The sequence below is a fragment of the Panthera uncia genome, chromosome E1, assembly GCF_023721935.1.
Source record: "Panthera uncia isolate 11264 chromosome E1, Puncia_PCG_1.0, whole genome shotgun sequence".
Lineage (NCBI taxonomy): Eukaryota > Metazoa > Chordata > Mammalia > Carnivora > Felidae > Panthera > Panthera uncia.
In genome coordinates this window covers 17915354-17937408 of record NC_064814.1, presented here as the reverse complement: position 1 = coordinate 17937408, position 22055 = coordinate 17915354, and the positions used below count along the sequence as shown (strand labels likewise).

The 22055-nt window shown below is 46.6% G+C and overlaps 1 protein-coding gene across 9 annotated transcripts in view; it reads left to right on the top strand.

Moving 5' to 3' along the window:
- PITPNC1 (phosphatidylinositol transfer protein cytoplasmic 1) overlaps nt 1-22055 on the top strand; it is a 268872-nt gene that overhangs the window by 196508 nt on the left and 50309 nt on the right. For all 9 annotated transcript variants that reach the window (XM_049636382.1, XM_049636381.1, XM_049636384.1 and 6 more), the window contains one exon: nt 21902-21997. In XM_049636382.1, the coding sequence (XP_049492339.1) occupies nt 21902-21997 (96 nt within the window). The remainder of the gene's footprint in view (nt 1-21901; nt 21998-22055) is intronic.

Sequence of the window (22055 nt, the reverse complement as noted above, 5' to 3'; positions counted from 1 at the left end):
GCATGCTTATCAACCGGAATAGTCAGGAAAATGGCTTTCCAAACGTGTCTTCAGTTTTTATACAGAGTTAAGTGTGGATGGAAGGACAGCTGGGTCATCTTGCGTCCAGCTCAAATCAGATGCCGGGGGTTAGAAGGATGGTAAGCCAGTGACACGTGCCAAGGAGATGAAAATGATCAGATTCTGAGAAAAGAAGGACCTGGGTGGAAACACCATGATAGGGGAGAGAGAGAGACCGGCCCCAGAGACCCAAAGGCAAAGGAAACGAGTTAAAAATAAAACGGGGCTAATGATAAACCTGAGGGCTCCTTGACAGGAGCAAAGTTGAAACGACAACTCTATTCCTAGAGCCCGACGTCCGAACAATTTATTTTTCCTACCTTTTAGTCCCCGTGCGCCTTCCTCGGCTGACATCGAGTGCCAAAGGACATCTCAAAATATCCACAGCCACAACTACTCAGCACATCTCACCATGTGGGGAGGACAACAGTTCTGCAAAAGTCTTTGTCCTGAACTGTTTATGGATTTTCCATAGTCTGTGCAAGACTTTGAACACATGCTGCCTGCAACTGGCAGCTGCCACCCGGCCTAGGGATGACCTCGCCCCTGATGCAGGAGAGTCCTCACTGGCTTTATCGTGACTTGCCCCTGTTTTGCATATTCACCCTGACCTTTTCTTAATGAAGATTTCAGTTGGGAGAAATTACGTTAATGGCTCACGTGTTGCTGTCACCCTTCCAAATGCCGTGCGTGCTGTGTGGATGGGGCGCCTGCCTGGTTCAGTCAGTAGAGCGCGGGGCTCTTGATCCCGGGGTCGTGAGTTCGAGCCCCACGTTGGGTGCAGAGATCACCTAAATGATGGGAGTGGTAAGTAAAGGCAGTCCAGTAAGTGCCTGTATTCGTTCTGGGCTGTGCCTGGGAGTCATAATGGGCAATACAATAATATGTAATGGGCAGGAAGACAGCTCTTGAAACCGTGTGGGAAAACTCCATCAGTGCCAGACCAAAAAACACCTCCTGCCGTTATAAAAAGTTGGGTGAACTCAATAGGCACTCATGGAGCTCCCGTTAAGTGACCACCAAAGTGTAATATCCCAGCACTTAAAGTTAGGAGAGCCTTGTGTTACATGTTATCTCAGTTAATATTCACAACATCTTTTTCTAAATCTTTAAAAAATCTATTAAAAAAATTTTTTTGACACTTATTTCTTTTTTGAGAGACAGAGAGAGACAGAGCACAAGTTGGGGAGGGGCAGAGAGAGAGAGAAGGAGACACAGAATCCGAAGCAGGCTCCAGGCTTCGAGCTGTCAGCACAGAGCCCGACGCGGGGCTCGGGCTCAAAAGCAGTGAGATCACGACCTGAGCCGAAGTTGGCTGCTTTAACCAACTGAGCCACCCAGGCGCCCCTCATTCACAATATCTTAAGGTAGATACTGTTATTGCTCAGTTTGTACATGAGGGCGCTCCTGTTGAAAGATATTTAAATGAATTGCCCAAGACCACATGATTAATAACTGACAGAACTGAGGTCCCCAGTGTTTTCATTCTATGTCCTTTGATCTTTCCACATTCCACCTCAGCTGCCAAGAAACAGATCGTGTGGCCAGAGTGCCCCTCAGTGGGAAGCGTCAGAGATGGGGAAGATTTCTGCCCTACACAGGCTGTCTGAATGAACACAACAGTGGGCCATGGGTGATAAATGAAAGAATTATTCACTAGTTCGGTTGAAAAAGTCTTCAGTATGTAAACAAGTCTTACATAAGTCATGAAAAATGGGGTTGAGGAAAATGAGACAGGAGAGTAAAGGGACAAAAATATTTTCTTTATCAAGCCTTAAGGGAAAACACTCTTTTTAAAATACCTAATGTGGCATTTCTCTTTAAAAAAAAGAAAAAACGTTAAGACAAGTGACCCTTCTAAAAAAATTTTTTTTTTAGTATTTATTTATTTTTGAGAGACAGAGTGCAAGCAGGCAGCAGAGGGGCAGGGAGAGAAAGAGGGAGACACAGAATCCAAAGCAGGCTCCAGGCTCCGAGCCGTCAGCACAGACGCGGGGCTCGAACCCACGAGCCGTGAGATCATGACCTGAGCCAAAGTCGGACGCGTAACCAAATGAGCCACCCAGGCGCCCCATACACGTGACCCTTCTTAACCCAAATCCCAAATTCAAATACATTCCAAGAGATGTTTAGGGAATGAAGCATCTCACAGAGAATGAGCTTTTCCGAAGAGCCCTACAGAAGCACCCTTCCAGGCCAAGTAGTCTATAAATGCAGGCTGGGGACCCCTGGGCCACATGTGGATGACCAGGCATGGAGTAAGGGCCCTTTGCCTGGAAGACTGTACGTCCATCTCAGAAAACACTTCCAAAGCCGAACTTCATAATGGAAACACTAAGAACCTGCTATCAGCAGCCACGATATTAAACAGGCACAGAGCCAACAGCAATGGCTCAGAGCCAGGGAGGAGAGATTAACATCACAAGTAAGAGATTTTAGGCTCTGGGCCAGGAGAGGTTTTTTTCCTTTTCATTAAAAAATAATAATAAAAAAGGCAGAGAGAGAGAAAAAAAAATGAAGGAACGGTGCGAAAGAATTCTTGCTTAGCAGCCCTCTTTCAGATTGTTCTCCTCCGACGTCCAGATAAGCAGAGAAACAAACCACCGTCTGTCTGCAAAGTAAAAATGGCCTTCGAGGTAGCCCTTCCGGCCAGCCGCTCTCTGCGTCCTTCGTTGGCCCAGGCGCAAAGGGAAAAGAATGATCAGCAAGGCCCGTTTTTCCACTTGGAGTTGGAGAAAACACCATTTGAGCAAAAATTCAGGCGGCCGCCTTCTCACCCTGTGGAGCTCCGAGGAAGGCGGTGGGGAGCCTGGGGCACCCGTCACCTGGGATGATGGCACGTCGATACGGGGCCCAGTGAGACCTGTTGCAAGGCGGCACTTTTCTAACAAGCTGGATCCTTTAGGGCGCAGCCTTCTGAGATTTCGGGGGAGGTAGTCAGCCCCAGGAGCTTGAAGATGAAACCGCGCCTAGGCAGCGTTTTCCAAGAGACGTTAGGGCTGCCCACCCCCAGTCTCAGGGCACCCCCGATCTCTGAGCAGCCCCGATGGGCGGGACATCCTCTGTCGCCAGTAACTCTCGAGAATCGAAGAGGTGCCCAGTTCCCCAGTTCAGAGGTTGCCTCTGGCATCTTAGCCGCTTTCTCCAAACCAGCAAACAATTTCTTGCGACCTTCTCTTAAACCTTCTTCTTTTTTAGTTAAAAAACTTTCAAACCTGCAGAGCAGTTGCGAGTGAGTCTAGATTCACCCGTTGTTAACATTTTTCCACGTCTGCTTAGTCTCTCTCTATGTATAAGTATTAACACTTCACTTTTTTTTTCCAGAATCCTTTTGAGAGTAAGTTGGGGACATCATGACCCCTCACCCTTAAAATACATAAGTGTGCGGTCTTAGCAATGAGGACTTTCCCTGGGGTACCTGGGTGGAGCATGCGACTCTTGATCTCAGGGTTGTGAGTTTGAGCCCCATGCTGGGTGTAGAGATTACTCAGACATAAAATCGATGAACAAAAAAAGGACAGCGGGGTGCCTGGGTGGCTCAAGCAGTTAGGCATCCAACTCAGGTCGTGATCTCAGAGTTCATGAATTTGAGCCCTGCGCTGACAGTGTGGAGCCTCCTTGGGATTCTCTCTCTCCCTCTGTCTCTCTCTGCCCCTCTCTCGCGTACGCTTTCTCTTTCTCTCTCTCAAAAATAAGTAAATAAACATGGTGGGGGGAGGACAAGGACTTTTCCTTTCGTAACCATAGTGCAATGATTAAATTCTGGAAATGTAACAGTGATGCAATGCTATTATCTGATAAAGACTCATATTTACATTTCGCCAGTTGTCCCAAGGATGACTTTTATAGTGAACAAAAATAAAAACCTTCAGGTTCATGTCTCAACACAGGCACACACGCTGCGTTTAGTTGCTATTTGCTGTGGTCTGGAGGTCTTTCCTCAGCCTTCTCTGTCTTTGGTGACACTGACAGTTGAAAAGAAACACAGGCCGTGTTTTGTGAATGTTCCTCATTCTTGGGTTTTCCTAACTGTGTTCTCATGATTAGATTCAGACCTGTTGGGGCTCTTGGGTGGCTCAGTTGGTTAAGCGTCTGACTTTGGCTCAGGTCATGATCTCACCGTTCATGAGTTCAAGCCCTGCATGGGACTCCGTGCTGACAGGTCAGAGACTGGAGCCTGCTTAGGATTCTGTGTCTCCTTCTCTCTACCCTTCCTCTGCTGGCTCTCGGTCTCTCTCTCAAAAATATATAAACATTAAAAAAATAAATTAAATAAAGGTAGATTCAGACCTGCATCTCTGGCAGAAATTCTTTTTTTTTTTTCTTTTGTTTATTTATATTTTTTTGTGTGAGAGAGGAAGAGGGAGAAGGAGAGGATTCCAAGCAGGCTCCACACGCAGTGCAGAGCCCAACTCGGGACTCGATCCCACGACGCTAGGATCACGACCCAAGCCGAAATCACCGACATCAGCCACCCAGGTGCCCCTTGCAGGAATTCTGTAACAGCAATGTTGGGTCTTTGTGGACTCTCAAAATGTCCTTTCCCCAACACATATGGCTTCCCTGTGTTTCGTTTTCTGGCCTTTGAGAAGACTCTGGCCTCCTTCCATTTTCCAAGCTGCATTCATCGCAGAGCTGCGTGGCACCGGTGTGAAGGGTTGGTGTCAGCCAAGGCTCAGGCTGACGCGTTCTCCCAGCACTGGAGGCGTGATGGCCACTTGGTCTGTAAAGTCACCTGAGAGAGAGCAGGAAGAATCCCAAAGCAAGGGCAACAATGGACTTCTAGCCTGGCCTCTTGCTTGTGCAGATTGCTGACGAATCCGTAACAGGATTGTTCAGAGGAGAAATGGGTCTGACTGGATTAGGGAAAAAAAGACCAAACTCCCTCCATTTGCTTTATGTACCCATGTTGCTGAGCTTGGGAATTCTATTTGGATGGTTTTACCTCCTCACTATTCCATCCATCTTGTTTTTCTCCATTCCAACTACTGTTACTCTGGATGACATCCTTCTCTCTTTTCTAGAGCAGTCTCACTAAACCCACCTCCCACAGAGTTGTCTGACGGGATCCGAGTAGAGCCCAAATCGGAAAATTTCACAGTGGCTTCCGTTGCCGGGATAGAATTCCATCTGACCACTACTTTCCCCTGCGGTTTCTTTATTCCATACTCCCTGCCTCAACTTTAAGGCCCCCAATATCAGATGTTTATAGAAACTTCAGCACAGCACCACCTGGGAGCTTCTTAGATAGAATCTCAGGTTCTACATCAGAGCCACTGAACCAGAACCTGCATTTTAGCAAGATTTCCCAGATTTGTGTCCACAAGAAAGAGCAGGAAGGGCTATTTAGAACGTGCTGGAAGGGACCGTTCTGTGCAAGATCTTAGGTTGCCCCTCAGGCTCTTACTGTCCTTGGTACTGAGGCCTGAGGCTCAAACTATTCTTTGATCCAAGGGATTCAGCCCCTAAAATCAAATGTTGCAATCATTTTTCCTAATTTGCAAAAAGAAGGAAATTTCACTGATGAGTTTTTTTCTGTTTTTCTTTTTTTCCATCACAATTTTTCTCCTAAACTTTGACATCCGCTACTACTTCCTAGTTAACAGGATAGTCCTCCGCTGGCCGACAACAAAATGGATGGACTAACAGCTAACAAATGCTAGTGTTAAAACTCAAGAGTTGATGGGGGCGCCTGGGTGGCTCAGTCGGTTAAGCGTCCGACTTCGGCTCAGGTCATGATCTCACGGTTCGTGGGTTCGAGCCCCGCGTCGGGCTCTGTGCTGATGGCTCAGAGCCTGGCGCCTGCTTCGGATTCTGTGTCTCCTCTCTCTCTGCCCCTCCCTGCGTGCACTCTCTCTTTCTGTCTCTCTCTCAAAAATAAATAAACATTAAAAAAAATGAAAACTCGAGTTGATGGTCCAACAGTTCAGTTTGGCAACAGCAAAACGTTAGGTTTGATTACGTAGGAGGCTTTCATGCCAGAGAGAGGCACGGGTGAATGATATACATCAGTTGTGTAGCATAGCCCCCACTACCCTGGGGCCGCAGGTGCTCATAGTGCTGGGGCACCTTCTGGGACCTAGGCAGTGACCATCTTTTTGCCGGACTCATTGAGATGCTGCTTGTCCAGATCTGCAGAATTCAGTGAATTGCAAAACTTTTGCTGTCACCTGTCAAGTTGATTTCATCCTTCCACGGCCAGCTCGCTCTCCAAGCTGATACAACCAGGACATGTACTCGGGGTCCTCCAGCTTGACAAGTGGTTTTTAAAACAAAAATCGCAATGAACCTGTTGCCACTTGTTAGATTTGACTTTAGTTGAAGAGACCTCAGAGGCCTGAAGCTGAAAGATAACTGTGCCACCTTTCCGTGAGTGTTAATGATCTGTGACCTTCTGATGGAACAAAAGTAGCAACAGCTGAGACAAACTACTTATGTAGTGGTAGTCTCCCCCTGGGAAGTCCACCAGGAAGCCACGCATTGGGATCTCTGGGAACCCAAGAACTGAACCACAACCGAATGTCACCCCCCAAAATGAATTCATTGTTCGCTACACGTACTGTGGCTTCAGTAATCGGAAGCCTTGGCAGAGGCTGTGAACTGGAAAGATGAGTTGGTGTGAGTCAGGTAGGGAGGAGGAGGAAGACCCGGGGTGTGGAAGGTTGAAACAGTGAGTTAGAAAACCGGATGCTTATCATGGGGAGGAGGGCACGCCTGGGGCCAGGAAGACAGAAAGGACAGTCCAGGCAGTGTGAATTGATAGGTGGACGCAGGTGTACTAATGCCAGACATTTGTGTAGCCTTTTGGAGCATTTTGAGATGCACCTTCACATCCGTTGTCTCACCTGGTTCTGATGGCCCAGTGAGGGGGCAGGACGCATAGAGAGTTGACTTCCAGATGATGATATGGGGACCTCGAGGGGTTGTAGGAACACACAATTGCTAAGCCGTGGGACCTAGAGTGGGACCAGATGTTTTGACCCCTGAACTGTGATGAAGAAACCATTCTAACATATTGGGAAGAAAACTCACAGGGGAGCGTGTGGATGGATAGATAGATGTGTAGGGATGGAAAATTTTCCCTTCCTTCCTTCTAAGTTCTTTGACCTAATAATGGACAGAAGACAAATTTAAGACAGAAGCGAAACAAATTTAATTTCGTATGCACAGGAACCCTATACAAATATGGGACTCAAAGAAATGACCAGTGCGGGGGGCTTGTCTACCTTTTAGACAAAGAAACAGTAAATTTGTGAAAACATTGACCAGATAACGGGGTTTAGGCTTGGAGCAGTAAGTTAGTGAAGAAGGAACAAGTGTGTTTATACAGCCTCTTGGCTCTCTACCTTCCCTGTTTCTGGTGTTAAGGATGCCATCTACCCTCCAGGTACAAGGAAGGTGCCTTTCACCTGGGACATTTATCTCCTGCTTTCAGGGGGACGAAGAAGGGTCACAGTGTGCTTCTTGAACTGGCTGTCTCTCAAGTAACTTTTTTTTTTCTTTAAATATTTATATTTGAGACAGAGAGCAAGCGGGGAAGGATCAGAGGGAGACAGAGACAGGCTCCAGGCTCTGAGCTGTCCGCACAGAGCCCAGACGCAGAGCTCGAACCCACAAACCATGAGATCGTGACCTGAACTGAAGTCAGATGCTTAACCGACTGAGCCACCCAGGCGTCCCTCAAGTAACTTTAATTCAAAATGAAACGGCATATTTTGGGGTGGCATATTGTGTTCCCCTTCCAGTAGACGGGATGGTGGAGGCCTGGATGGATTGGTTGGATGGATGGATGGATGGATGGGTGGATGGATGGATGGACGGATGGACAGACGGATGGACAAATGGATGAATGGATTGTGGAAACCAGAGTCTCAAAAGATAGAAAGTTAGCAGCACCTGGCTGGCTCAGTGGGTAGAGGATGCGACTCCTGGTCATGGTCATGAGTTTGAGCCCCATGTTGAACATAGAGCTTATTTTTAAAAAAAAGGGGGGGGGGGGTGGGGAGGAAGTTATGAGGTCCTGCATTCCTCCAGGTGAATAGAGAATAGAAGGAGATGGGTTGGTGAAATACAGAAGCAGTGAGTTAATCAAACTTAGCGCCTGAGCAGATGTGAGGACAAGGAAGAAGTAAGAGCTTAGAATGACACCCAAGTTTCTATTCTGGGTGATTCAAGGACCACGGAGGAGCAGACTCAAACCCTAGAACCAAGAGAGTAGGGATGGGGATGGCAAATGTAGTTTTCATATTTAATTTTGAGTAAAACCAGAGATAGGTGTCCAACAGTCAGTTGGTACCAAAAGGTCTGGAATTCCGGAAAAATGCCGGGGTTATTGAGATTCGTTAGGTTCTTAGCAATCAAAGATTAACATTTTTATCACAGGCGTTCCCTGTAGCATTATCAATGGTGTGGGAAAGGGGACAAAAAGTTGGGGGGGAAGGAATGATCTTAAAGAGTTAACAGTGGGAAGACGGTTTCATTTATATTACAGGGATATAATGAAATGCGATTCAGACTTTCAAAGTGTCAGCCTTGTGGGCTTTTTTCACAGAGCAAGGCTAGGTCAAAATGAAGCGGGCTTTGCCTGCTTTATGTCATTGATCCCTCACCGCTACCCCAAGAGGAAAGATCTGGTGATGCTTTACTTTACGGATGAGAAAAATGAGGTCCGGCTGTCTTCAGTATCCTGCTACAGGTCACCCAGCCAAGCAGCAGAGCCCGACCACAAACCCAGGTCTGCTGACGCTGGGGTCCGGGCTTGCCATTGTTGTGCTGTATTACCTCTCTATGGAATTTTCTTCCTCTATTTCCCATAATAAAGAAGTATTATGCTAAGGAAAAAAGAGAAAAGGTTGTTACTACAGGAATGACATCACGGACAGTCCAAAGTTGACCCCTGCGCTGGCCTGTCAGGGCAGGAAAGACACAGCAGAGGGCAAAGTCCTCCCTGCCCAACGACGGAAAGCAGCAGCGACGTGCCCCTTTGGGGGCGTCAGGCCTGATCACGCACCACCTTGGGAAGAGCTTGGGAGGCTAACCGTCTCCCACCTGCTGGCCCATGTCTCTCTTATCCAGTCCTGGAGCAATCCTTCTGGAGCCTTCCGGCTGGCTGCCTGGGGCCCGCCCGTGGAGCTCAGCCAGGAGGCCTTGCACAGTTCCCCAGCTTTGCCTCGAGAGGTATTTAGAACCAATCCCGCAGAAGGGAAAACCAAACAAAACACAACCTACCAGGCAAATGTAACAATTTGTTCCTTTATTTTGTTTTTTCTGACAGTAGATGCAATCTATCATGATTCTGAAGCGGTTTTGGGCTGATGCCCATTCCATTGTTTGGCCCAGAGAGGCACGCCAGGAATGAGCTGCAAGGAGACACAAGGCCCTGAAGTACCTCAGGACGCTTGTTTGGCGAACAAGAGGCGGAAACTCTCTGGCCTCTAGGGCTGAGCTGCTGGCAGCCGTCTCCCAGCTCTCCCCGTTGTGTCTTGACTTCCCAGTGTGGCTACCCCACCACGCGGGCTTCAGCAAGCCATCTGTCTCTGCTGCTTTTATTCTCTTCCCTCAAGGCCGAGCTGGTAGCTTCTGAGGGCAAAGGCAGGTCCTAGTCATTTTTCTCTGTCAGGAACTCTGCCACTTTGTGCAGAGGATTCATTGTTGAGGCTCAAAAAAAGGTTTAGGGAAGCACAGGGGATCAGAGCCACCTTGATGGGGCGAACCCCCAAACACTGGGGCTCCTGAAGCCTGGCCCAAAGCGAGCCCGTGGCGGCCTCCAGGCGAAATACCAATTTGTCAACTTCAGAAAAAACCATCAGCTCTAGTTCCCAGAGACCACCCTGTGAATTGAAATAAGAAGGAACTGGGAGAAATTGAAACTATTTTAAGCTCAGCCTCTGAGACTTATTTTAGGAAGCATTATTGATCATGCTGCGGGGAAACCATCCACCGACCCAGGTGCCCGTGTGCGGTGTTGGCCTGATCGCGTGGCACCGTCTGTGTGTCCAAAGGAGGCTGTGGCCCAGAGGAGGAATTCGGATTGAGGCTGCTCTGTGCCGAAATTAGCCCAAGTTTATGAAAAGAGCCTTGTTCCAGCTGCCCCGGGAACCATAGCTTAGAAGCGTTTTTGTGCTACTAAAGCCTTTTTAGTAAATGAATTGTGTCCGAGCATTTGCGAACGGCCTTCTGCATCGCTTGAATGTCTTTTTCTGCCCTTTTCTTAATTAGTTGCTGTGACCCGGAGCACATGATTAGAACGGCGTTTTTCCAATCAGAATCTTTTTCTCATCGGTCACTATGTCACTTTGATTACTGTCTGTTGAACCTTCTTCCTCACATTTTCATCTCGCCCAAATGAGCCGGGGTTCACCGTTGCTCCTTGCGTGGGACTTCAGGTCACGGCACAGAGTGGTTCTCAGCCCTCCACCGGTTTGCCAGAGCTGTTTCTAGACCTACCCTGGAATAGAAAGAAGTGTCCTTTCTCTCAGAGGGATCACACTATGAATTCATTTCTGCTTCGTTAGGTTCTTTTACCCTTAGATCTCCACCCTGCCACGTTCCCAGGCATCCTTCCCGGTTTCTTCTCTCTGATGCCCTCATTCCCCAGGTGCGTTTACCAACAGCTTTTTATTTTGAACTTCACCGATGAGCAGTGCCCTTGTCTCTTCCGTACTGCTGTCGTCAGGTTACTGTCCCTGTTGAATTTTCTGCAACCTTCGAGGTGGGTGGAGAAAGGAAAAGGAAAATCTCCTCCGCTGGCCAATGCTGAAGAAAAAATTACTCCTGACCCTTGTTAAAGGTGGTAAGGCAGCCTCATTCAGGGGGACCTCCAGAACGGGTGTTTGTCGTAGGGGAGAGAGATGGGCTCCACCGTGAGCACAAGAAGGACTAGCGGGGATCGACAGCCAAGGAGCAGGATGGGGGTCAGTGAACGGAAGGGGGATTCTCGCTGAAGGCAAGCCAGGGTGATAGCAAGAGTAGGAGATTTCTCCCTAAACGTACCCAACAGGCTTCTTGCTAAACAAAAAGACTAAACCCTCCAAGAACGGAGACCGAGGTGAGGCCTAGTCAAAAAGAGGACCCAAGGGTGAAAGTTGGGTGAAAGGGGGTGAGTCTTTGTCACTAGTCTGAAGTCCACACTTCCTGTGCTGAGATTTGCTTTTCATTTTCAAACCTTTTTCTAGTGACCGCACACATGTAATAACAGAACAAAGAAGGCCTGATTGCCTTCAGTCATGGAAGTTCAGAACAGTGAGGCCTCTTGGAAAGCCAGCTTTTTCAACTCCAGGGAGTTTCATCTTGAACTTGAGAAGGGAAAGAGATCTACCCCTTCCCCCCATTCCCCCTCAAAGAGCGGACAGTTGTATTAGTGTCCTAGGGCAGCCATAACCAATGACCACAGACTGGGTGGCTTAAGATTACAGCAGAAATGTATTCCCTCACAGTTATGGAGTCCAGAAGTCTGAGATCAAAGCGTGGGCCAAGGCCTTGCTCCCTTATGAAGGTTCTGGGGAAGAATCTTTCCTTGTTTCTTTTTCTTTTTTTTTTTTTTTTCTTTTTGTTACTTTTATTTGCATTTATTTTACGCAGAATTTACTCCCGGGTCATAAGTTTGTTTCTTCAGTTTCTTCTGGGATATCTTTTTCTTCTGTGCAACTTCCTCTTCTGGTTTAGGAACAATCTGCTCTTTTTCGGTAAGGATCATCTCAGTATGGCAGGAAGAGCTCATATATGGATTAATCCGACCATGAGCCCTATAAATTCTATGCCACATCTTGGGGGCTTTGTTCACCAGGATGTGCTCAATGACCAGAGACTCTACATCTAAACCCTTAAGTTCAGCATTACTCTCTGCATTTTTAAGCAGGTGCACTAAAAATTCAGCCCTCCTTCTGGGCCACCGACCCTGTGTCCAAGCCCCACTCTTTGGTCTGGGCACACCTACCGGCTCCACCAGTTGTAGTGACAAAGTGCCACACGCTGCTTCTGTGAAGTGACATCTTTCAGATATTGGTGGCTTTTCAGAGATGCATACTCCGTGAGGGCCTGCGCAGTTTCACGTGTGTTCTTAAAGCGAACACGAAGATTTGAACTTCTTGACTTGCATGATTTTTGTCTGGTCTTCAGGGTCAAGTGAAGAGTGAACCATTGTCTGAGATCACCACAGGCCACTTTTTCCTTGCTTCTTCCAGCTTCTGGTGGCTCCAGGCATTCCCTGGTTTGCAACAGCATCACTTCTATCTCTGCCTGGCTTTATATGATCTCCTCTTGTGTTTCTCTGTCTCACTAGTCAACGGGATTTAGGGGCCATCCTAAATCCAGGATCGTTTTCGGTCCACAGACTAGGAACTTGATAAACAACAGAAATTCATTTCACGGTCTGGAGGCAGGAGATCCAGGATAAGAGTGGGTTCAGAACCCAACCATTAGGTTGAGTTCTGAGTTGCAGGCTGCAGCTTCTTCCTGTAAGCTCACATGGTAGAAGAGTCTAGGGAGCGTTGTGGGGTCTTTTTTGCAGAGCACTAGTCCGTTTATGAGGGCCCCACCCTCATGACCGAATCACTTCCCCAAAGCCCACCTCCTAACACCATCCCATGGGGCATTAGGTTTCACCAGAGGAGTTTTGGGCCAGGAACGGTGGAATCACAAATATCAGTCCATAGCAATCCTTAACTAATTATATTTGCATAGACTCCATTTCCAAATAAGGTCACATTCAGAGGTTTCTGGGCATGCTGTGAATCTGAATCCACTACGGGGGTGTTGACACATCTGCTTCTACAGAAACCTTACCACCCTGCCATCCCACTTCTGGGTATGTACCCTAGAGAAATGAAAATATGCATTCACACAAAAGCCTGTCCACAAATGCTTTCAGCAGCTCCGTTCATGATTGCCCCAGGCTAGAAACAGGAGGATTGATCAACAAATTGTTGTGCGTCCACACGATGGAATACTGCTTAGCAATAAAAAGGAATGATTTGCGCCACAACTGGATGAATCTCAAAGGCATTATACTGAGTGAAAGGAGCCAGTTTCAAAGGGTTAAAATCTATAGGATTCCGTTTGTATAACATTCTTAAAAAGAAAAAAAAAAAAAAACACAACTGAAGGGATGGAGAACACATCAGTGGTTGCCAGGGGTTGAGGCCTGGGGAGGGTGTGACTATAAATTAGTTTTTTGGGCTGCTCAGACTGTTCTGTATCTTAATTGTAGTGGTGGTTCCAGGAACACATCCATGTGTTAAAATTGACAGAACTGTACGGCCCCCAAAAAAACATTTTTAAAAGGTTGCTTCAGGGGCAGGGAGTCTAACATGAAAAAACAAGGATCAACATATCTTGCTGAGATATTGAGTTGTCATTTATTTTTTGTGAATGATGAAATGGCACTGGGTTTTGTATAAAGTTAGTTTTTCAAAATTGTGTCTGTCCCGTACTAGAAAGACTAGGGGGATTAAGATATGGATAACATTTTATGGGTGGTTGCTGATTTCTTCTTTGTACTTGATTCTTCTTCTAACTAAAAACATCTACTTCCTGAGACACTTTTTTTTTTTTTAAGAAAAAAAAAAAAAAAAAAAAAAACTCTGGAGGGGTGTGGTGTGCCTTCTGTGCTAGTTCAACCATGAAGGGGCCAGACTGAGCGATCTGGGAGTCGTACCCATTGTTTCTGTGTGCTCAAACTGGGAATGACCATTGCATTGAGCTTTCTCCAGGCACCTGTCTTGGAAGCCTTTTTGGCAGAGAGATCTGTTTAGGAGTTTAATTAATTTGAACTAATATAGAGAAACATATTCAGTAACTCATGTAGGAAACAGGCAAGCCCCTGTTGCCGACATCATGAATGCCCCACTTTTTTGAATCGGCTCCCTCAAGATGGCTGACCATGTGGCGTTCTTTTCTACTCCTGCTTCCTGGCCTCCCAAGGACCCCCACTCGCATCCTTATTCCTCTCCAAGGTGGGAGTGGTCCTCCCTCTGTTAGAAACTCTACAGCCCTCTTGGGAGCCCTGGCCTTACCCAAGTGCTTGCCACCTTCCCTTGGTTACTGTCCAGGGACCTGTAGATTACATGCAGAATACCCACAGATGATGCTGAGGGAAGCCACTTGTCCACCACCCATCTTTGTCTCTGATCTAAGCTGTCTCCCACCACCCAGAGCTTTATTCGTCCCTGCCCCATCCTCCCCTAACTCAGTGGCCCCTCCCCAGTTCTAAGACACTATAGGGTTGCTGGGTCATGACAATATTTTCCCCAGTTTACCAGCAAAGAGAAGAGTCCCTCTGAGAGACCCTTCATCCGATTGTCTACGTAAAGCCCCTTAAAACTCAAACCCAATACACTTGAAGGTAAGTGAGCTGGCAATTAAAGGAGAGAGGGCAGTGTAAAGAAAATGGCGCAACTAGAAAGGTCTGCTGAGATTCACAGAGGCATTCTTTGGAGCTCCCCTGCCCCATCCCTCACCCCTCTCCACCCCTCCTGCAGCTCTGCACACATCATTACCACCTCATTGAAGACAGAATTTTCTCAGACACTTGTGGGTGGAAACCTTTGCCTTCAGTTTGCTTTGCTACTCCCGCTGGCTTTGGGAAAACAGTTTTCCATCCTGTGCTGAAAAGCCTAATGATATTGTCCACCAGGGAACATTCTCTGGGGAAGCACTGAAGTTTACCCAGTAGCTAAGACAAACTGGCCTAACCCTGATAGATGAGTTTCCTTTACTCAGCCTTAATACCCCCTAAATCCAATGGCCAGTGGAGCATTTGATGAGAATTAAGTCAATGCAATTCACTTCCCATGCTATTACCATATGGGGCTCCAGTTTGGCTCCAAAACCAGGGTCAGTTCAGAAGTGAGTCGGGGGTGATCACTTACCCCAACACCCCCAGCACTGGTAGACAGTTCTCTGAGGCCCCCTGTGCAGGCACATGGAGGGGCTCCTTTCCATGCCACACCAAAATGGCCAATCTTTTGAATCATCCTTGCTGGTTAAATAGTGATCCTGAGCCCAGACTACTATGGGCCATTGCCGAGTTTCCTCCTTGCTGAATTTGGACTGGAATACTCTTGTCTGAAGCATACCTTTTAGTACTCAGTACTTTAATAACATATGGATTATATTTTATATGGTGGTGTTGGTTCAGTCATGCATTCAATCTAGTCTTCTCTCCAAAATCACAAGCCCCCTTGAGAGTGGACACATTCTAAAAGTCATAGTGTTGGACACATAGTAGGTGCTTCATAAATATTTGCTAATTGGGGCGCCTGGATGGCTCAGTTGGTTAAGTGTCCGACTCTTGATTTTGGCTCAGGTCATGAACTCATGGTTTGTGAGATGGAGACCCACATCAGGCTCTGTGCTGACAGCATGGAGCCTGCTTGGGATTCTCTGTCTGCTTCTCTTTCTGCCCCTGCCCAATTGTGGTTGGTCTCTCTCTCTCGCTCTCTCTCAGAACTAACTAACTAACTAACTAAATAAATAAGTAAATAAAGTAAAATAAAATACTGATTTTTTAATTGCTGTGCATCTAGTTTCTTCTTTTCAGAGCACCATTTTTAAGTAATTGCACCGTTAGAACAAATAACAGTTACCCAACTCTGTATTCTAGGTGGGGGAGTGGAAGGGGACACAGTGCTTTTAAAAGACCAAAGAAGACCAAGCTTTTTTATCTCTATCTGAATGGCAGTTGGAAAATAAGTTGGGTTGGATCACAGAGTATACATATTAATGAAACAGTCACCATTGAATTGTGTAGGTGTGAAAATGTTCTTGGTGAGAATACCAGTAAAGATGGGGTAACGAAATGACGGTTTGCCTTGTCAATAACTTGGACTATGTTTTATCCCAGCCATAATTGCATTTTAGGCTCTGTCCACTGGGTGTACTGATGACAGATAACAACCAGTAAACCATGAATCAGACTCTAGCCCCATATGCCTAATGTGTTAACCCAGGGACCATCATTGCCTGCCCTCCACCAAACCAATGGCCATCTTGCAAATCGAGAGCATTAAAATGAAAGGATTGTTAAAACAGTAATTCTGCCTCCAAGGCTCCTTCTTGTTGAACCTGTTCTTTGTTGGTATGTCTTCCGTCAGTTGCTTCCCCAGAGACCTCCCAAGTGCAGCAAAATGACGTTAGAGAACAGTGGCTCAGCTGGGATTCTTTTCCCTTTAATCATATGTGAAGCATAAAGCAAGATGACTGGTGAATTTTTCTCAAAATCCCTACCAATCACCCACCTCTACCTTGGACTGATAGCTTCAGCTGATGGCAGGAAGATAAAATACACACAGCTACTAAGCTTGGATCTTTTTTTTCCTCTTCAATTAAAAAAAAAAATCATAGACTTTATTTTTTAGAGCAGTTTTCGGTTTACAGAAAAATTGTGCGGAAAGTACAGGTAGTTCCAATCTAAACTTGGATCTTAGGGGCACCTGGCTGGTTCAATCAGTAGAGCATGCAACTCTTGATCTCGTGATTGTGAGTTTAAGCCCCAAGTTGGGCAGAGAGCCTACTTTATAAATAAGTAAATAAACAAACAAACAAACTTGGATCTTAAACCACAAAAGTTACCATTCTAGAGAAAAAGGATGCAGAATCTGTGACTCCCAGGTTTGTGGATTTCTGAAAAGCCACTGTACCCAGTGCTGTCCCTCACTGGACTGTAACAAGAGAGATTCCAAATCTAGAAAGACACCCCTCCCTGTTCGAGGAAGAAATCTAGTGCATTGTTAAAACGCATTTCATATTTGTCAATGTACCTTTCCCTTCTGAGTTAGGACCACATGACTCCTATTAAATAGGGGGTATTTCAGGGCACCTGGCTGGCTCAGAGCATGCAACGCTTGATCTCAGGTTTGTGAGTTCGAGCCCCATGTTGAGTGTAGAGATTACTTAAAAATAAAATCTTTAAAAAAAAAACAAAACAGGGTGTCTGCCCTTCTCCATCCCACCCACCTCCATGTATCTATACTCTCCTGGGGAAATGACTTTTAAGAATGGAGTTTTCATGGGTATTCTCCCATACTGGGATATTTAAGCTGTTTGCTTCCTGTCTCTGTTTTTTCTTGCCATTACAATAATGTCAGGATGAAAATCTTTGCGCACGAAGCTTTTCCTTCATTTAAGATTCTTAAGATAAATTCTCAAAGCTTAAGCTTACTAGGTCAAAGTATATTAAGATTTTAAAGATGCTTCATACTTAATGTTCCTAATACTTTACAACAAAGGGGAAATTACTCCCTTTTTGTTTGGAATCTGTAAGATAATGTTTACTCAGGAGATCTGCCTTCTCATTGTCGTAGTGCTCAGTCCAAATCAAAAAGAGTTTGTTTATTGAGCACTCATTGCCTGGTGGGTGGGTGGGAGAAGGTCGGGAGAGTCAACCAGATTGGCACTGATATCCACTGCAGATGATCTGTGGGCGGGCATGTCTCTGGTAATTAACCAAAGATGGGAGCATTATTCTTGGGGATGTAGGGAAAGTACCACAATTAACTCCCTAACCCAGCTCCCATCTCAGAAGGGAACAGCTTCTCCCCAAGAAGTTCCCAAGACCGTCAAGGTGCACGGCACCTGTGTTAGGTGCGGGCCTGACGGAGCCGTGACTTGATGTATCAACGAGATGCATCTCATCATAAAGCTATCTCAGCAGATCTCGTGTTCCAGCTGAGAGAGCCAATGGTTTGACCAGCATTTTGGCAGCTACTTCTGCTGCTGGGGAAACCCAAATGAATAGTAGTTACTCATGGTGTTTTCCTCTGGGGCCTGACTAAGCCTCTGTAACAGTGGTGGCTTAGTTCCGGATTGTGCCCTTAAACTGAGCACGAAGATCCGACCGTTTCACACCCCCCCCCACCCCATGTGGCCTATGATTCCACTCCGTCGTCCCGATCCCCGGCTCTGTTCATTTCTCCGCCTCAGCGCCTCTGTGGACGACCCAAGGCAGCTGGCTGTGAAGGGTCAGAGAAGGAACGCTTGCTCCAGAAAAACGCACCTCGCCAAATTTGGGGTGTGATTCCAGGATGTTTCACAGCTTCCTGGTACCCATCCGTTTGACGAAGGCTTTTATTTTCAGGTGAGGCTACAGGGACCCCAAGGAGGTACAAGGTCTCGCCCAAGGTTACACAGAGGAGATCACTGAAGTCCAGCTCAGCTCACCTGGTGCCCAATCTAAGACCTGTCGGCGAATACTGTGAAGTTCCCGCTGGACATTGAGCCCTCTGTTGAGAATTACGGAAAGTTAGGGTGCTTCCGACCAAGGCAGTAGAACTCCTGCTCATGAAAGGCAACTAAGATCGATTAGTAAGCAATACTCCTGCCGTGGATTCCTCTTTGGGAAGTAAAAGCTAATGCCATCCATTAAGTCGGCGGGCACTGATTGAGCGCCTAAGAGCATCTCCCCAAATCTCTAATCATTGGGAGGTTAATTATTTATTGAAAATTAGAACTCTTTGGAACCTCAGGCCTGAAGAGAGTTTTCAGTCTCAAGCCTCAAGTGGTTTCTGTGGCTGTGTTCAAGCGGTGGGAACCCCACCCTGGAACAATTACTGTGATGGTGCTCCGTATTTCCAGTGTAAATTCAGTGTCAAGGTAGGGAAGGCCGAGTAGATTCTGCGACGATCTCTGCTGTTCAACAAAGCAGAAAAGTTCCCAGTCTGAGGGGAGTTCCCAAACTCAGTTGCTCACGACATACGTTTTGTAAGTAGTGAGAGGAGAAGCAGATTCCAGTTTCATCTTTCTGGGAAGAAGCAGGAAGCATTTATCTTCCCGCTTGGGTGCCGAAAGGCAGCTTTTTATCCCTGGAGGGGTCTGGTTGTGAAGGCTGGAGACTCGCCCTGAATCTGAGGTTCTCTGCCAGCTCTTGTGTGACCTCAGGCAAAGCTCTTCGCTTCCTTGAGCCTTGGTTTTCTCATCTGAAAAATGAGAATTTTCTCATCTCAGTTCTCTCAGCGTCCTGATAATGTAGTTTTTTGTTGTTTGGTTGGTTGGTTTTTAATGTTCATTTATTTTTGAGAGAGAGAGAAGGAGACACGGAATCCGAAGCAGGTGCCAGGCTCCAACGGGTCAGCCCAGAGCCCTACGCCGGGATCGAACTCCCAAGCCATGAGATCATGACCTGAGCCAAAGTCGGACGCTTAACCGACTGAGCCACCCAGGAGTCCCTGATAATGTAATTGCTAACATAAATGGCTCCTCCCCCTGGCTTTATAGTCTATTCTTTCATTGTACCAAATACTTTATTCTGCCTTGCATCTTACGAAATAGCTTCCTAATCGGTCTTAGTAAATGGTAACTCTGTAAGGGCAGGAACTCAGCCCTCCTTGTCTTTGTAGCCTGCAGAGCTGAGGGCAGCAATTTATATACACAGTGTGTCAGTCGGGGCTCGATCAGGAGGCACACGATAATTTGAATAGAGGGAGTGTAATTGTTAAACTTTGATAGGTGTAACTATAAAGATGTAAAGGGAACCCCAAAGGGTACCCAAGGCTGAGGGAGAATACAGAACGAGGAACAGACTCGGAAGAGGTTCCTCTCCGTGGCTGTGGGGCTCAGCCTTTACTGGAGAGTCTGTGGTCATAACCCACTGAAAGGTGGAGTTTGCAGGTTTTCCTGGACCAGGGCTGGTCCACGGTCGCTAGGCACTGGGAAACAGCCCGCTGGGCACTGGTCAGATGACACTGTTGGGCAGGTGTGTAGAGGCGAGTGCCACAGCCAGTGCAAACCCTGGAACGCACGGTCCTACATGCAGAGGGCCAAGGTGAAGGCCAGGGCCGCAAGGTCACCAGGCAACTATGCGCTCCCGGCATGCAGCTGAGACAGAACGCCACTGAATGTCCCCACTGACGGACTCTGCACCAGGAGAAGATCCAACCAGGAAGAGAAGCCCCCTTCCTCCTGCCGCGTCCCTCCAGTAAATGACGTAATGTCATAACTGCTGTAAAGAAGACGTGCTTCTAGGCTCCAGTGCGTTATCTCAGAGCAGAAACTAATGGGTTAATTCGCAGCTGAGGGGCAATAATGTGATAACTGGTATAATAGGTGATCCAAAATGTTTGGATTAAATTAGGAAAAGCCACACAATCTGTCAGTGCCTCCCTTAACCCCTGTTTATTTCCCCTTCCTTCAGTCCCATACATTTTACCACCAATAAATGTCAAACCTCTCTAACTTCTTTTGTAATTTACTCTCTAGAAGCTCATTTCCCTCTGGGGTATTCCATTTTGTTTTGTTTTCTTAATGAGGCACATGTCTTTCTTCTCTTGGCACACACTTAAAAGAGACTCCGGTAAAGAGAAGGGGTGGGGGAGGAGAGAGAGGAAGAGAGGGGGAGGGAAGGAGACTCATGAGAACAACCGGACACCCAGTATTTCATTTATTTATTTCTCCACTCAAACTTGAACTTGTTTCCATACAATCTCTTTCATTTCAAAGCCATCCACCTGTCCTTCCTGAACACTCTTGAGTGTCCCCAGGCACTTGACCTCAAGTGGCAGTGGAAGGAGCCAGAGCTGATCCGAGAACCGGTCCTTCTCTCCCTTTAAGGAAGAGGCGGTGGCCACCTCAGGTCGGACTGGACAGTCAGTCTCCTTGGACAAATCCGAAACGTCCAGTCCCCGACCATTTTAGAAGAAAATAGACGACAGAGCAAACATCAGACTTGGAGGATAAATACCAGCACAGATATTATTGGAAAGCATTTGGAAAAGGCTAATAGTTTCAAGTCACGAATCAACCAAGGAGAGTGTAGCATGGAAAGAAAGGGTCCTGCAGAGGCTGTCCTGTGGGAGATCATGTTATTAATAGGCACCAATTTGTGTCACATGTCAAGTCAGTGTTCTTAGGCACGCTGTTCTGCCAAGATATTTCATTGTCTTCTGAAGAATCGGATTTAATCAGCGGCCACAGTTGATTTCCCTGGCAGGAATTAGCCAAACAGTGAGGTGGGGATACAGCTAAAGCTAAGATGTCTTCCAAGGATGAAGTGGTTTTGCAAACTTAGTCTGTCTACCAGCCTTCAGCAGGGCTGGGAAGAGCATCCCTTTAGGCTAGAAAAAATGAGAAGGGAGAAAAGTAGAGCTTCATCGTTCCACCAGAATTTATATCCAGATATGTAGCTGTCTTACGTATGTCATTGCAAGTGATGGACATTCTGGGCCATTGGAACCTAAAGCAGACGATCAGGGAACCCTCGCCGTTTCTCCGCAAGCTCTCCCTTCTTACTCCTACGTGTCCCAAAGAAATCGTGTTCTTAAATAAACAAAAGTAATACATGGGTTTATTCCTGGGTGATGAGATTGTGGACAATCTCTATTTTCTTCTTTTGGTTTATCTGTTTGTTTGTTTGTTTTTCTGCCACGGGCATGTGTTGTTTGTGAAGGTAAACATATATAACATTTTTCGTGAAAATGAAACAAAACAAAATACATTTGTCTTCCCTAAATCTTGGGCTCTGTTGCCACTTGTGGTCTTCTATCTAGCCAGACCCTTTGTAGCCTCTTCACGCCCCCTGTTCAGATTCACTGCCAAAAAAAACTCAGCAGTCTTCATTTTTGGAAGAGATTTATTTCTTCACTCTTGGACTTCTAAAAACAGACCACTTTTTCTTCTACTCCTCGCCAGGCGGTGATTGATGCTACACCTGCCTCTGATGTGACAAAATGTAAGCGACGAATAAAAAGCCTTTCATGAGTCTTGCACATGCCAAGGCCGGCAGAAAGCCCCAGCCAGGAGCACTGAGCCATGTGAAGATACTCCGTGGGGTGTTATTCTGCCTCGGGCACAGTCACGCCAACCATAGGCGCCTGGAGATACTAACTTTTGATATGTTGCTCTGCCCTTTCAGATTTTTGACAATGAGGCCAAAGACCTAGAGAGAGAAGTTTGCTTTATTGATATTGCCTGCGATGAAATTCCAGAACGTTACTACAAAGAATCTGAGGTAAGCAGTAAATGTGGGATGATATATAGAAGAGATTCATTCATTCGTTCATTCGTTC